Source organism: Mytilus edulis, chromosome 5 (genome assembly GCF_963676685.1).
Source record: "Mytilus edulis chromosome 5, xbMytEdul2.2, whole genome shotgun sequence".
In the NCBI taxonomy this organism is placed as follows: Eukaryota; Metazoa; Mollusca; class Bivalvia; order Mytilida; family Mytilidae; genus Mytilus; species Mytilus edulis.
Genome location: NC_092348.1, coordinates 52461970 through 52477609, shown reverse-complemented (window position 1 = coordinate 52477609; position 15640 = coordinate 52461970). Strand labels below are relative to the sequence as shown.

The 15640-nt window shown below is 33.2% G+C and overlaps 1 protein-coding gene across 1 annotated transcript in view; it reads left to right on the top strand.

Annotated features, from left to right (window-relative positions):
* LOC139523918 (26S proteasome non-ATPase regulatory subunit 7-like) overlaps nt 1–13950 on the top strand; it is a 76761-nt gene extending 62811 nt beyond the window's left edge. Inside the window, exons 5-6 of the mRNA XM_071318316.1 lie at nt 43–134; nt 13435–13950. Of these exons, the coding sequence (XP_071174417.1) occupies nt 43–134; nt 13435–13906 (564 nt within the window). The 3' untranslated portion in view covers nt 13907–13950. The remainder of the gene's footprint in view (nt 1–42; nt 135–13434) is intronic.
* Nucleotides 13951–15640: the final 1690 nt, after the last annotated feature.

Below are 15640 nucleotides of genomic sequence, written 5' to 3'. Positions count from 1 at the left end.
ACATTTGATTGTTTTTTTGTTAATATATGTGAATACTTTTAGGATGGAACTCCAACATCTAAAACATTTGACCATGTTCCAAGTGAAATAGGTGCTGAGGAAGCAGAAGAAGTTGGAGTAGAACATCTACTTAGGTATGTATCTATAATAAAAAAAAAGTATGTGTAAGAAATAAAACCTATATTCAGAATCAGCTATAGATATAAAATAAGTACGATTAAATAAATACAATAGCTTTTGTTCTCCCTGATAAGTATGGCAATACACTACTGATGTACACATTTTCATTATAATATGGTCAGTACATGTGTGTTGAATACTTATAGGTATGTCATTTCTATAGCATAATCATTCCTCATTTCAAATTTATATCAATTAGTAAATTTTTCAAGGATTGATTACAACACAATCATATCTTATAAGTAAAAGGCTGATGCTGAACCTCATTATTTCATTTACCAAATAAAATAAGATTGAAGATTTCTGTTGAACTACTGCAGCTAGATTGAACTTCAAAGAAACAAAAATCTGCTTTCATCTAATTAACATAAGAATGCCTCTTGAAGCAATTACAAATGATTAGTTCACATAACTAGGTGTAATACTACAGAAAAACTATGTTATGTTATGCATACACAATTTTGGAGAATATCTTGTAAAAGCAGAAAAATAATTGTTGAAACTGCGCTTCAGTAACAACTACTGTAAAATCAGAAATTATTGTATGCTCAATAGTAAGTGCACCAAAGTCTGTATCACCTGCCTTGTATCACACACCCCTTTCGTATAGCTAAACCCATATCACATACCCTTTATAGCATACCAGGCGTGACATCATATACTGAATGACATCAAAGTTTGACCTATGATGTCAAGTTGTATCTCTTAGCATGAAATGAAATATAACTCATTTAATTTGAATTTCTGAAAAATACTTGCTAGAGAAGATGGGTCATTTATAAAACTGGTTCAGATTAAAAATTGCTTAAAGATACTAATTTTCCCTCCATCAATTCTTAATACGCCCGTTAAAATTTTGACTGGATGTATTATGGTTTACACATGTCTGGCTGTTGTGTGTCTGTCCGATGTCCACATGTCCACATGTCGCACCTTAACTTGAGAACCACTTATCTAAATTTCATGAAACTTAATATAGTTGTTTCTTATGATGGTCAAACAATATGTATACGTTTTGGTGAAAATAAGATTTAAAGTTTTTGAGTAACGGCACTTTGTAAATAAAACAGGAGTGTGTTTTATCATGTCGCGCTTCATCATCATCCAAAGACCCATTTGGTTTCCAGACAATAACTTAAGTTTAAGTGAATGGATCTCAATGAAGTTTTACAAAAAGGTTCAATTCCTCAGAAGAAAGGTTGGCATTGATTTAAGGGGTTATGGTACCAACAGTTAAGGAAAAAGGGCCAAAAACAAGCATTTTTAGACGACCGCAAAAATTTATAACTTTAGTTTAAGTGAATAGAAATCTATGAAATTTTGACACAAGGTTTATGACCACAAAAGGAAGTTTGGGATTGATTTTGGGAGTTTTGGTTCCAACAGTTTAGGAATTAAGGGCCAAAAAAGGGCCCAAATAAGCATTATTCTTGGTTTTTCGCACAATAACTTTAGTATAAGTGAATAGAAATCTATGAAATTTAAACACAAGGTTTATGACCATAAAAGGAAGGTTGGGTTTGATTTTGGGAGTTTTGGTCCTAACAGTTTAGGAATAAGGGGCCCAAAGATCCAAAATTGAACTTTGTGTGATTTCATCAAAAATTGAATAATTGGGGTTCTTTGATATGCTGAATTTAAAAATGTACTTAGATTTTTATACGACCGCAAATTTTGAAAAAATTTTCGTCGTATATTGCTATCACGGTGGCGTCGGCGTCGTCGTCGTCGTCGTCCGGCGTCCGAATACTTTTAGTTTTCGCACTCTAACTTTAGTAAAAGTGAATGGAAATCTATGAAATTTTAACACAAGGTTTATGACCACAAAAGGAAGGTTGGTATTGATTTTGGGAGTTTTGGTCCCAACATTTTAGGAATTAGGGGCCAAAAAGGGCCCAAATAAGCATTTTCTTGGTTTTCGCACTATAACTTTAGTTTAAGTTAATAGAAATCTATGAAATTTTGACACAAGGTTTATGACCACAAAAGAACGGTTGGGATTGATTTTGGGAGTTTTGGTCTCAACAGTTGAGGAAGTAGGGGCCAAAAAAGGGCCCAAATAAGCATTATTCTTGGTTTTCGCACAATAACATTAGTTTAAGTAAATAGAAATCAATGAAATTTAAACACAATGTTAATGACTACAAAAGGAAGGTTGGTATTGATTTTGGGAGTTTAGGTCCCAACAGTTTAGGAATTAGGGGCCAAAAAGGGACCCAAATAAGCATTTTTCTTGGTTTTTGCACCATAACGTTAGTATAAGTAAATAGAAATCTATGAAATTTAAACACAAGGTTTATGACCATAAAAGAAAGGTTGGGTTTGATTTTGGGAGTTTTGGTCCCAACAGAATAAGGGGCCTAAAGGGTCCAAAATTAAACTTTGTTTGATTTCATCAAAATTGAATAATTGGGGTTCTTTGATATGCCAAATCTAACTGTCATGACTTTGTATTTAGATTCTTAACTTTTGGTCCCGTTTTCAAATTGGTCTACATTAAGGTCCAAAGGGTCCAAAATTAAACTTAGTTTGATTTTGACAAAAAATGAATCAGTTAGGTTCTTTGATATGCTGAATCTAAAAATGTACTTAGATTCTTGATTATTGGCCCAGTTTTCAAGTTGGTCCAAATCGGGGTCCAAAATTAAACTTTGTTTGATTTCATCAAAAATTGAATAAATGGGGTTCTTTGATATACCAAATCTAACTGTGTATGTAGATTCTTCATTTTTGGTCCTGTTTTCAAATTGGTCTACACTAAAGTCCAAAAGGTCCAAAATTAAACTTAGTCTGATTTTAACAAAAATTGAAATCTTGAAGTTCTTTGATATGCTGAATCCAAAAATGTACTTAGATTTTTTATTATGGGCCCAGTTTTCAAGTTGGTCCAAATCAGGATCTAAAATTATTATATTAAGTATTGTGCAATAGCAAGTCTTTTCAATTGCACAGTATTGCGCAATGGCAAGAAATATCTAATTGCACAATATTGTGATATAGCAAAATTTTTTTTAATTAGAGTTATCTTTCTTTGTCCAGAATAGTAAGCAAGAAATATCTAATTGCAAAATATTGTGCAATAGCAAGATTTTTTTTTAATTGGAGTTATCTTTCTTTGTCCAGAATCAACTTAAATCTTTGTTATATACAATATACAATGTATATTCACTTTTTACTACCAACTGATAAATTAAAATAATCTTTACCATTCAGTGATAACAAGCAGTTTTTTTACATCTTAATATTTTATGATGTATTTAAATGAGTAGTTATTGTTGCAAACTCCATTAGAAATTTTAATTGAGATTAGTTTTGGAATAAGGGAAAGGGGGATGTGATTAAAAAAAATGGGTTCAATTTTTCTCATTTGAAATTTCATAAATAAAAATGAAAATTTCTTCAAACATTTTTTGAGAGGATTAATATTCAACAGCATAGTGAATTGCTCTAAGAGAAACAAAAATTTTAAGTTCATTAGAACACATTCATTCTGTGTCAGAAACCTATGCTGTGTCAACTATTTAATCACAATCCAAATTTAGAGCTGAATCCAGCTTGAATGTTGTGTCCATACTTGCCCTAACCGTTCAGGGTTCAACCTCTGCGGTCGTATAAAGCTACGCCCTGCGGAGCATCTGGTTAATTATTGGCCTAGTTTTCAAGTTGGTCCAAATGGGGGTCCAAAATTAAACTGCGTTTGATTTCATCAAAAATTGAATAAATGATATGCCAAATCTAACTGTATGTAGATTCTTAATTTTTGGTCCCGTTTTAAAATTGGTCTACATAAAGGTCCAAAGGGTCCAAAATTAGACTTAGTTTCATTTTAACAAAAATTGAATCCTTGGGGTTCTTTGATATGCTGAATTAAAAAATGTACTTAGATTTTTATACGACCGCAAAATTTGAAAAAATTTTCATCGTATATTGCTATCACGTTGGCGTCTTTGTCGTCCGAATACTTTTAGTTTTCGCACTCTAACTTTAGTAAAAGTGAATGGAAATCTATGAAATTTTAACACAAGGTTTATGACCACAAAAGGAAGGTTGGTATTGATTTTGGGAGTTTTGGTCCCAACATTTTAGGAATTATGGGCCAAAAAGGGCCCAAATAAGCATTTTCTTGGTTTTCGCACTATAACTTTAGTTTAAGTTAATAGAAATCTATGAAATTTTGACACAAGGTTTATGACCACAAAAGAACGGTTTGGATTGATTTTGGGAGTTTTGGCTTCAACAGTTTAGGAATTAGGGGCCAAAAAAGGGCCCAAATAAGCATTATGCTTGGTTTTCGCACAATAACTTAAGTTTAAGTACATAGAAATCAATGAAATTTAAACACAATGTTGATGACTACAAAAGGAAGGTTGGTATTGATTTTGGGAGTTTAGGTCCCAACAGTTTAGGAATAAGGGGCCAAAAAGGGACCCAAATAAGCATTTTTCTTGGTTTTCGCACCATAACGTTAGTATAAGTAAATAGAAATCTATGAAATTTAAACACAAGGTTTATGACCATAAAAGGAAGGTTGGTATTGATTTTGGGAGTTTTGGTCCCAACAGAATAAGGGGCCTAAAGGGTCCAAAATTAAACTTTGTTTGATTTCATCAAAATTGAATAATTGGGGTTCTTTGATATGCCAAATCTAACTGTCATGACTTTGTATTTAGATTCTTAACTTTTGGTCCCGTTTTCAAATTGGTCTACATTAAGGTCCAAAGGGTCCAAAATTAAACTTAGTTTGATTTTGACAAAAAATGAATCAGTTAGGTTCTTTGATATGCTGAATCTAAAAATGTACTTAGATTCTTGATTATTGGCCCAGTTTTCAAGTTGGTCCAAATCGGGGTCCAAAATTAAACTTTGTTTGATTTCATCAAAAATTGAATAAATGGGGTTCTTTGATATACCAAATCTAACTGTGTATGTAGATTCTTCATTTTTATACGACCGCAAAAATTTTAATTTTTTGGTCGTTTATTGCTATCACGTTGGCGTCGTCGTCGTCCGAATACTTTTAGTTTTTGCACTCTAACTTAAGTAAAAGTTGATAGAAATCAATGAAATTTTAACACAAGGTTAATGACCACAAAAGGAAGGTTGGGATTGATTTTGGGAGTTTTAGTTCCAACAGTTTAGGAATTAAGGGCCAAAAAGGGCCCAAATAAGCATTATTCTTGGTTTTTGCACCATAACTTTAGTATAAGTAAATAGAAATCAATGAAATTTTAACACAAGGTTTATGACCACAAAAGGAAGGTTGGGTTTGATTTTGGAAGTTTTGGTCATAACAGTTTAGGAAAAAGGGGCCCAAAGGGTCCAAAATTGAACTTTGTGTGATTTCATCAAAAATTAAATAATTGGGGTTCTTTGACATGCCGAATCTAACTATGTATGTAGATTCTTAATTTTTGGTCCCGTTTTCAAATTGGTCTACATTAAGGTCTAAAGGGTCCAAAATTAAAGTTAGTTTGATTTTAACAAAAATTGAATCCTTGGGGTTCTTTGATATGCTGAATTTAAAAATGTACTTAGATTTTTAATTATTGGCCTAGTTTTCAAGTTGGTCCAAATGGGGGTCCAAAATTAAACTTTGTTTGATTTCATCAAAAATTGAATAAATGGGTTCTTTGATATTCCAAATCTAAATGTGTATGTAGATTCTTAATTTTTGGTCCAGTTTTCAAATTGGTCTACATTAAGGTCCAAAGGGTCCAAAATTAAACTAAGTTTGATTTTAACAAAAATTAAATTCTTGGGATTATTTGATATGCTTTATCTAAATATGTACTTTGATTTTTATACGACCGCAAAATTTGAAAAAATTTTCGTCGTATATTGCTATCATGTTGGCGTCGTCGTCGTCGTCGTCCGAATACTTTTAGTTTTCGCACTCTAACTTTAGTAAAAGTGAATAGAAATCTATGAAATTTTAACAAAAGGTTTATGACCACAAAAGGAAGGTTGGGATTGATTTTGGGAGTTTTAGTCCCAACATTTTAGGAATTAGGGGCCAAAAAGGGCCCAAATAAGCATTTTCTTGGTTTTCGCACTATAACTTTAGTTTAAGTAAATAGAAATCTATGAAATTTTGACATAAGGTTCATGACCACAAAAGAAAGGTTGGGATTGATTTTGGGAGTTTTGGTTCCAACAGTTTAGGAATTAGGGGCCAAAAAAGGGCCCAAATAAGCATTATTCTTGGTTTTCGCACAATAACTTTAGTTTAAGTAAATAGAAATTAATGAAATTTAAACACAATGTTTATGACTACAAAAGGAAGGTTGGTATTGATTTTGGGAGTTTAGGTCCCAACAGTTTAGGAATTAGGGGCCAGAAAGGGACCCAAATAAGCATTTTTTTTGGTTGTCGCACCATAACTTTAGTTTAAGTAAATAGAAATCTATGAAATTTTGACATTAGGTTTATGACCACAAAAGAAAGGTTGGGATTGATTTTGGGAGTTTTGGTTCCAACAGTTTAGGAATAAAGGGCCCAAAGGGTCCAGATTTAAACTTTGTTTGATTTTATCAAAAATTGAATAATTGGGGTTCTTTGATATGCCGAATCTAACTGTGTATGTAGATTCTTAATTTTTGGTCCCGTTTTCAAATTGGTCTACATTAAGGTCCAAAGGGTCCAAAATTAAACTTAGTTTGATTTTAACAAAAATTGAATCCTTGGGGTTCTTTGATATGCTGAATCTAAAAATGTACTTAGATTTTTTATTATTGGCCCAGTTTTCAAGTTGGTCCCAATCGGGGTCCAAAATTAAACTTTGTTTGATTTCATCAAAAATTGAATAATTGGGGTTCTTTGATATGCCAAATCTAACTGTGTATGTAGATTCTTAATTTTTGGTCCCGTTTTCAAATTGGTTTACATTAACATCCAAAGGGTCCAAAATTAAACTAAGTTTGATTTTAACAAAAATTAAATTCTTGGGCTTATTTGATATGCTTTATCTAAATATGTACTTTGATTTTTGATTATGGGCCCAGTTTTCAAGTTGGTCCAAATCAGGATTCCATATCAAGTATTGTGCAATAGCAAGAAATTTTCAATTGCACAGTATTGCACAATAGCAAGAAATATCTAATTGCACAATATTGTGCAATAGCAATTAATTTTCAATTGGAGTTATCTTTCTTTGTATAGAATAGTAGTTGATAATAAATGTTGGAAATTTGCCAGACATGACTATGATGTCATTTTCTATTTTTATTTGCGAATTACTTTATGTAAATAACTTCATTGGAAATTTGCCAATATAAAATGTTGCTGATGAAGTTTATTTTCCTTATCTTATCTAAAATGTTTTTAGATAATGTATGTTGGACATTTGCCAGACATGACTATGATGTCATTTTCTATTTTTATTTGCCAATAACTTTATGTAAATAACTTCATTGGAAATTTGCCAATATAGAATGTTGCTGATGAAGTTTTTTTTATTGTTTTATACAATAAACAATGTATATTCACTTTTACTACCAACCAATCTTTACCATTCAGTGATAACAAGTACTTTATTTTACATTTTAATATTTTATGATGTATTTAGAAGAGTAGTTATTGTTGCAAACTCCATTAGAAATTTGAATTGATATCAGTGTTGGAAAAAGGGAAACGGGGATGTGAAAAAAAAGGGGGGGGGGTTTAAATTTTTCTCATTTCAGATTTCATAAATAAAAAGAAAATTTCTTCAAACATTTTTTTGAGAGGATTAATATTCAACAGCATAGTGAATTGCTCAAAGGCAAAAAAAAACTTTTAAGTTCATTAGACCACATTCATTCTGTGTCAGAAACCTATGCTGTGTCAACTATTTAATTTTAGATTTAAAAAGTTTGAAGAAGAAATCTTTAATTGATTTGTAAAATCTTGACATTTGTGTAAAAAAAAACCCATGTAATGTCAAAAATTTGATCACAATCCAAATTCAGAGCTGTATCACTCTTGAATGTTTTGTCTATACTTGCCCCAACTGTTCAGGGTTCGACCTCTGCGGTCATATAAAGCTGCACCCTGCGGAGCACCTGGTTGGTCCTGTTTTCAAATTGGTCTACACTAAAGTCCAAAGGGTCCAAAATTAAACTTAGTCTGATTTTAACAAAAATTGAAATCTTGGGGTTCTTTGATATGCTGAATCCAAAAATGTACTTAGATTTTTTATTATAGGCCCAGTTTTCAAGTTGGTCCAAATCAGGATCTAAAATTATTATATTAAGTATTGTGCAATAGCAAGTCTTTTCAATTGCACAGTATTGCGCAATGGCAAGAAATATCTAATTGCACAATATTGTGAAATAGCAAATTTTTTTTAATTAGAGTTATCTTTCTTTGTCCAGAATAGTAAGCAAGAAATATCTAATTGCAAAATATTGTGCAATAGCAAGATTTTTTTTTAATTGGAGTTATCTTTCTTTGTCCAGAATCAACTTTAATCTTTGTTATATACAATATACAATGTATATTCACTTTTTACTACCAACTGATAAATTAAAATAATCTTTACCATTCAGTGATAACAAGCAGTTTTTTTACATCTTTATATTTTATGATGTATTTAAATGAGTAGTTATTGTTGCAAACTCCATTAGAAATTTTAATTGAGATTAGTTTTGGAATAAGGGAAAGGGGGATGTGATTAAAAAAATTGGGTTCAATTTTTCTCATTTGAAATTTCATAAATAAAAAAGAAAATTTCTTCAAACATATTTTTGAGAGGATTAATATTCAACAGCATAGTGAATTGCTCTAAGAGAAAACAAAATTTTAAGTTCATTAAAACACATTCATTCTGTGTCAGAAACCTATGCTGTGTCAACTATTTAATCACAATCCAAATTTAGAGCTGAATCCAGCTTGAATGTTGTGTCCATACTTGCCCCAACCGTTCAGGGTTCAACCTCTGCGGTCGTATAAAGCTACGCCCTGCGGAGCATCTGGTTGAGTTATATGCCAAAGACTGCATTTTACCCCTATGTTCTATTTTTAGCCATGGCCGCCATCTTGGTTTGTTGGCCGAGTTACCGGACACATTTTTGAAACAAGATACCCCAATGATGATTATGGCAAAGTTTGGATTAATTTGGCCCAGTAGTTTCAGAGGAGAAGATTTTTCTGAAAGATTAGTGAGATATATACGAAAAATGGTTAAAAATTGACTATAAAGGGCAATAACTCCTAAAGAGGTCAACTGACCATTTTTGTCATGTAGACTTATTTGTAGATCTTACTTTGCTGAACATTATTGCTGTTTACAGTTTATCTCTATCTATAATAATATTCAAGATAATAACCAAAAACAGCAAACTTTTCTTAAAATTACCAATTCAGGGGCAGCAACCTAACAACGGAAATTCCGATTCATCTGAAAATTTCAGAGCAGATAGATCTTGACCTGATAAACAATTTTACCCCATGTCAGATTTGCTCTAAATGCTTTGGTTTTTGAGTTATATGCCAAAAACTGCATTTTACCCCTATGTTCTATTTTTAGCCATGGCCGCCATCTTGGTTTGTTGGCCGAGTTACCGGACACATTTTTGAAACAAGATACCCCAATGATGATTATGGCAAAGTTTGGATTAATTTGGCCCAGTAGTTTCAGAGGAGAAGATTTTTCTAAAAGATTAGTGAGATATATACGAAAAATGGTTAAAAATTGACTATAAAGGGCAATAACTCCTAAAGAGGTCAACTGACCATTTTTGTAATGTTGACTTATTTGTAGATCTTACTTTGCTGAACATTATTGCTGTTTACAGTTTATCTCTATCTATAATAATATTCAAGATAATAACCAAAAACAGCAAAATTTCCTTAAAATTACCAATTCAGGGGCAGTAACCTAACAACCGGTTATCCGATTCATCTGAAAATTTCAGGGCAGATAGATTTTGACCTGATAAACAATTTTACCCCATGTCAGATTTGCTCAATGCTTTGGTTTTTGAGTTATATGCCAAAAACTGCATTTTACCCCTTTGTTCTATTTTTAGCCATGGCAGCCATCTTGGTTGGTTGGCCTGGTCACCAGACACATTTTTAAAACTAGATACCCAAATGATGATTGTGGCCAAGTTTGGTTAAATTTGGCCCAGTAGTTTCAGCGGAGAAGACTTTTGTAAAAGTTAACGCAGGACGACGACGACGGACGCAAAGTGATGAGAAAGGGCCCAAATAAGCATTATTCTTGGTTTTCACACAATAACTTTAGTACAAGTAAATAGAAATCAATGAAATTTAATCACAAGGTGTATGACCACAAAGGAAGGTTGGGATGGATTTTGGGAGTTGAGGTCCGAACAGTTTAGGAATTAGGGGCCAAAAAGGGGCCCAAATAAGCATTTTTCTTTTTCGCACCATAACTTTAGTATAAGTAAATAGAAATCTATGAAATTTAAACACATGGTTTATGACCATTAAAGGAAGTTTGGGATTGATTTTGGAAGTTTTGGTCCCCACAGTTTAGGAATAAGGGGCCCAAAGGTTCCAAAATTAAACTTTGTTTGATTTCATTAAAAATTGAATAATTGGGGTTCTTTGATATGCCGAATCTGACTGTGTATGTAGAATCTTAATTTTCAGTCCCGTTTTCAAATTGGTCTACATTAAGGTCCAAAGGGTCCAAAATTAAACTTAGTTTGATTTTAACAAAAATTGAATCCTTGGGGTTCTTTGATATGCTGAATTTAAAAATGTACTTAGATTTTTAATTATTGGCCCAGTTTTCAAGTTGGTCCAAATAGGGGTCCAAAATTAAACTTTGTTTGATTTCATCAAAAATTGAATAAATGGGTTCTTTGATATGCCAAATCTAACTGTGTATGTAGATTCTTAATTTTTGGTCCAGTTTTCAAATTGGTCTACATTAAGGTCCAAAGGGTCCAAAATTAAACTTAGTTTGATTTTAACAAAATTTGAATCCTTGGGGTTCTTTGATATGCTGAATCTAAAAATGTTCTTAGATTTTTAGCTCACCTGTCCCGAAGGGACAAGTGAGCTTATGCCTTCACTTGGCGTCCGTCGTCGTCCGTCGTCTGTCGTCGTAAACTATTTCAAGAATCTTCTCCTCTGAAACTACTGGGCCAAATACTTTCAAACTTTAACTGAATGTTCCTTAAGGTATGTAATTTATAAATTGTTTCCAAAGTTTTGATCTATCAACAAACATGGTCGCCATTGCTAAAAATAGAACATAGGGGTCAAATGCAGTTTTTGGCTTATAACTCAAAAACCAAAGCATTTAGAGCAAATCTGACATGGGGTAATATTGTTTATCAGGTCAAGATCTATCTGCCCTGAAATTTTCAGATGAATCAGACAACCCGTTGTTGGGTTGCTGCCCCTGAATTGGTAATTTTAAGGAAATTTTGCTGTTTTTGGTTATTATCTTGAATATTATTATAGATAGAGATAAACTGTAAACAGGAATAATGTTCAGCAAAGTAAGATTTACAAATAAGTCAACATGACGGAAATGGTCAATTGACCCCTTTGGGAGTTATTGCCCTTTATAGTCAATTTTTAACAATTTTTCGTAAATCTTAGTAATCTTTTACAAAAATCTTCTCCTCTGAAACTACTGGGCCAAATACTTCCAAACTTTAATTGAATGTTCCTTAGGGTATCTAGTTTGTAAATTGTATCCGAAGTTATGATCTATCAACAAACATGGTCGCCATTGCTAAAAATAGAACATAGGGGTCAAATGCAGTTTTTGGCTTATAACTCAAAAACCAAAGCATTTAGAGCAAATCTGACATGTGGGTAATATTGTTTATCAGGTCAAGATCTATCTGCCCTGAAATTTTCAGATGAATCAGACAACCTGTTGTTGGGTTGCTGCCCCTGAATTGGTAATTTTAAGGAAATTTTGCTGTTTTTGGTTATTATCTTGAATATTATTATAGATAGAGATAAACTGTAAACAGGAACAATGTACAGCAAAGAAAGATTTACAAATAAGTCAACATGACGAAAATGGTCAGTTGACCCCTTTAGGAGTTATTGCCCTTTAAAGACTTTTTTCACAATTTGTTCATCATGTTGACTTACTTTAAAAAATCTTCTCCTTTGAAACTGCTGTATCAATTTCAGCCAAACTTAGGCTAAATGAGTTTCAGAGTATCTAGTATAAATTTTATATTTTATTTCCTTGTATGTCAAGAAACATAGCTCCTATGGCTAAAATAGAACATAGGAGAAAATGATTATTTTTTGGGGCTTTTGAAGAAAATAGGACGATCCAAAAAACATTTAAATAAATTGAAAAGCCAAAATAATCATTGATGAGAGATTTAACCAAAAGAATTAAGGTGAGCGATTCAGGCTCTTGAGAGCCTCTTGTTTATTATTGGCCCAGTTTTCAAGTTGGCCCAAATTGGGGTCCAAATTTAAACTTTTTTTGATTTCATCACAATACCCCACAGAATTGCGCAATAGCAAGAAATCTTCAATTGCACAGTATTTTTCAAAGGCAAGTATTTTCAATTGCACAGTATTGCGCAATAGCAAGAAATTTTCAATTGGAGTTATCTTTCTTTGTCCAGAATAGTAGTTTAATCAACTTAAATCATTGTTTTATACAATATACAATGTATATTCACTTTTACTACCAACTGATAAATTAAAACAATCTTTACTATTCAGTGATAACAAGCACTTTTTTACATTTTAATATTTTATGATGTATTTAAATGAGTAGTTATTGCTAGGGGCCATTAGAAATTTGAATTGAGATCAGTTTTGGAATAAGGGAAAGGGGATGTGGAAAAAAATTGGGGGGGGGGGGGGTCAATTTTTCTCATTTCAGATTTCATAAATAAAAAGAAAATTTCTTCTATTTTTTTGAGAGGATTAAGTTTCAACAGCATAGTGAATTGCTCAAAGGCAAAACAAAAATTTTAAGTTCATTAGATCACATTCATTCTGTGTCAGAAACCTATGCTGTGTCAACTATTTAATCACAGTCCAAATTTAGAGCTGAATCCAGCTTGAATGTTGTGTCCATACTAGCCCCAACTGTTCAGGGTTCAACCTCTGCGGTCGTATAAAGCTGTGCCCTGTGGAGCATCTGGTTAATTTATGATGTTTATAGAAGTGCTTTTTCAATGAGGATTTATAGTTTGAGAAAATAATGTATTGAACATATATTTTAAAGAATTGTCACAGGAATGATTCTAGAGATTTTAAGCAAATATTTTTGAGACCGCTTAAACTTGTTTTTTTTTTTGATAATTTCAGAGACATTAAAGATACATCCGTTGGCTCACTGTCCCAAAGGATTACAAACCAACTGATGGGACTGAAAGGTCTGCACTCTCACATCACTGATATTAACTCCTATCTACAGAAAGTATCATCAGGTCAACTACCAGTCAATCATCAAATCATTTATCAGCTGCAAGATGTGTTTAATTTGCTGCCAGATGTTAATCTGCAGGACTTTGTAAAGTCTGTTTATGTGAAAACCAATGATCAGATGTTGGTTGTTTATCTTGCTTCGCTGATTCGATCTGTCATTGCATTGCATAATCTAATAAGTAATAAGGTACAAAATCGTGATGCAGAGAAAAATGAAGGAAAAGATTTATCCAAAGATAAAAAGGACATTAAAAAAGATGAAAAAGATGGAGAAAAGAAAGATTCTCAAAAAGGAAAGAGCACTGAAAAAAGTGACATAAAATCTGGTGGTAAATCCACTGGTAAAAAGTAGATATTTGTGATTTGTATTTGTTTCAATAAAGAATTAAAAGTGTACCATGATCATATTCAACTTTTTGCATGTAAAGTTTTTATACAACTGCAAAAATTAAAAAATATTTGGTCGTACATTGAAATCACGTTGTCATCGTCGTCAGCGTTGTCGGAAGTCAGATGGTTTCTGGATAATAACTTAAAATATAAATTGAAATCAATAAAATATTAACACAATGTTTATAACCACAAAAGGAAGGTTGGGATTGATTTTGGGGGTTATGGTCCCTAAGGTTTTGGAATTAGGGCCCAAAGGGGCCCAAAACAATCATTTATCTAGTTTCAAGACAATAAGTTGTGTATAAGTATTTCAATTGCTCTGAAATTGTACCACAATGTTAAATACAATAAGTAGAAGATTGGGATATATTTTAAGGGTTATGGGGCAAACAGTCTAGGAATAAGGGTCCAAAAAAGGCCAAAAACAAGCATTTTTAGCTCACCTGGCCCGAAGGGCCAAGTGAGCTTTTCTCACCACTTGGCGTCCGTCGTCGGCGTCTGGCGTCGTCCGTCGTCGTTAACAATTTACATTTTGAACTTCTTCTAGAGAACCACTGAATGGAATGGAACCAAACATGGCATGAATGTTCCTTATGAGGTGCTGACCAAGTGTTGTTACTTTGTAGCCGATCCATCATCCAAGATGGCCGCCAGCGGGGGACTTAGTTTAACATAGGACGCTATGGGAAATGCATACAAATGACTTCTTTTAGAGAACCACTGAATGGAATGAAACCAAACATGGCATGAATGCTCCTTATGAGGTGCTGACCAAGTGTTGTTACTTTGTTGCCGATCCATCATCCAAGATGGCCGCCAGCCGGGGACTTAGTTTAACATAGGACCCTAAGGGAAATGCATACAAATGACTACTTTTAGAGAACCACTGAATGGAATAAAACCAAACATAGCATGAATGTTTCTTATGGGATGCTGACCAAGTGTTGTTACTTTGTAGCCGATCCATCATCCAAGATGGCTGTCAGCAGTGGACTTAATTTAACATAGGAGCCTATGGGAAATGCATACAAATGACTTCTTTTAGAGAACCACTGAATGGAATGAAACAAAACATGGCATGAATGTTCCTTATGAGGTGCTGACCAAGTGTTGTTACTTTGTTGCTGATCCATCATCCAAGATGGCCACCAGCCGGGACTTAGTTTAACATAGGACCCTATGGGAAATGCATACAAATGACTTCTTTTAGAGAACCACTGAATGGAATGAAATCAAACATGGCATGAATGTTCCTAATGTGGTGCTGACCAAGTGTTGTTACTTTGTAGCCGATCCATCATCCAAGATGGCCGCCAGTGGGGGACTTAGTTTAACATAGGACCCTATGGGAAATGCATACAAATGACTTCTTCTAGAGAACCACTAAATGGAATTAAACCAAACATAGCATGAATGTTCCTTATGGAGTGCTGACCAAGTGTTGTTACTTTGTAGCTGATCCATTATCCAAGATGGCCGCCAGCGGGGGACTTAGTTTAACATAGGACCCTATTGGAAATGCATACAAATCACTTCTTCTAGTGAACCACTGAATGGAATGAAACCAAACATGGCATGAATGTTCCTTATGTGGTGCTGACCAAGTGTTGTTACTTTGTAGCCGATCCATCATCCAAGATGGCCGCCAGCGTGGGACTTAGTTTAACATAGGACCCTATGGGAAATGCATACA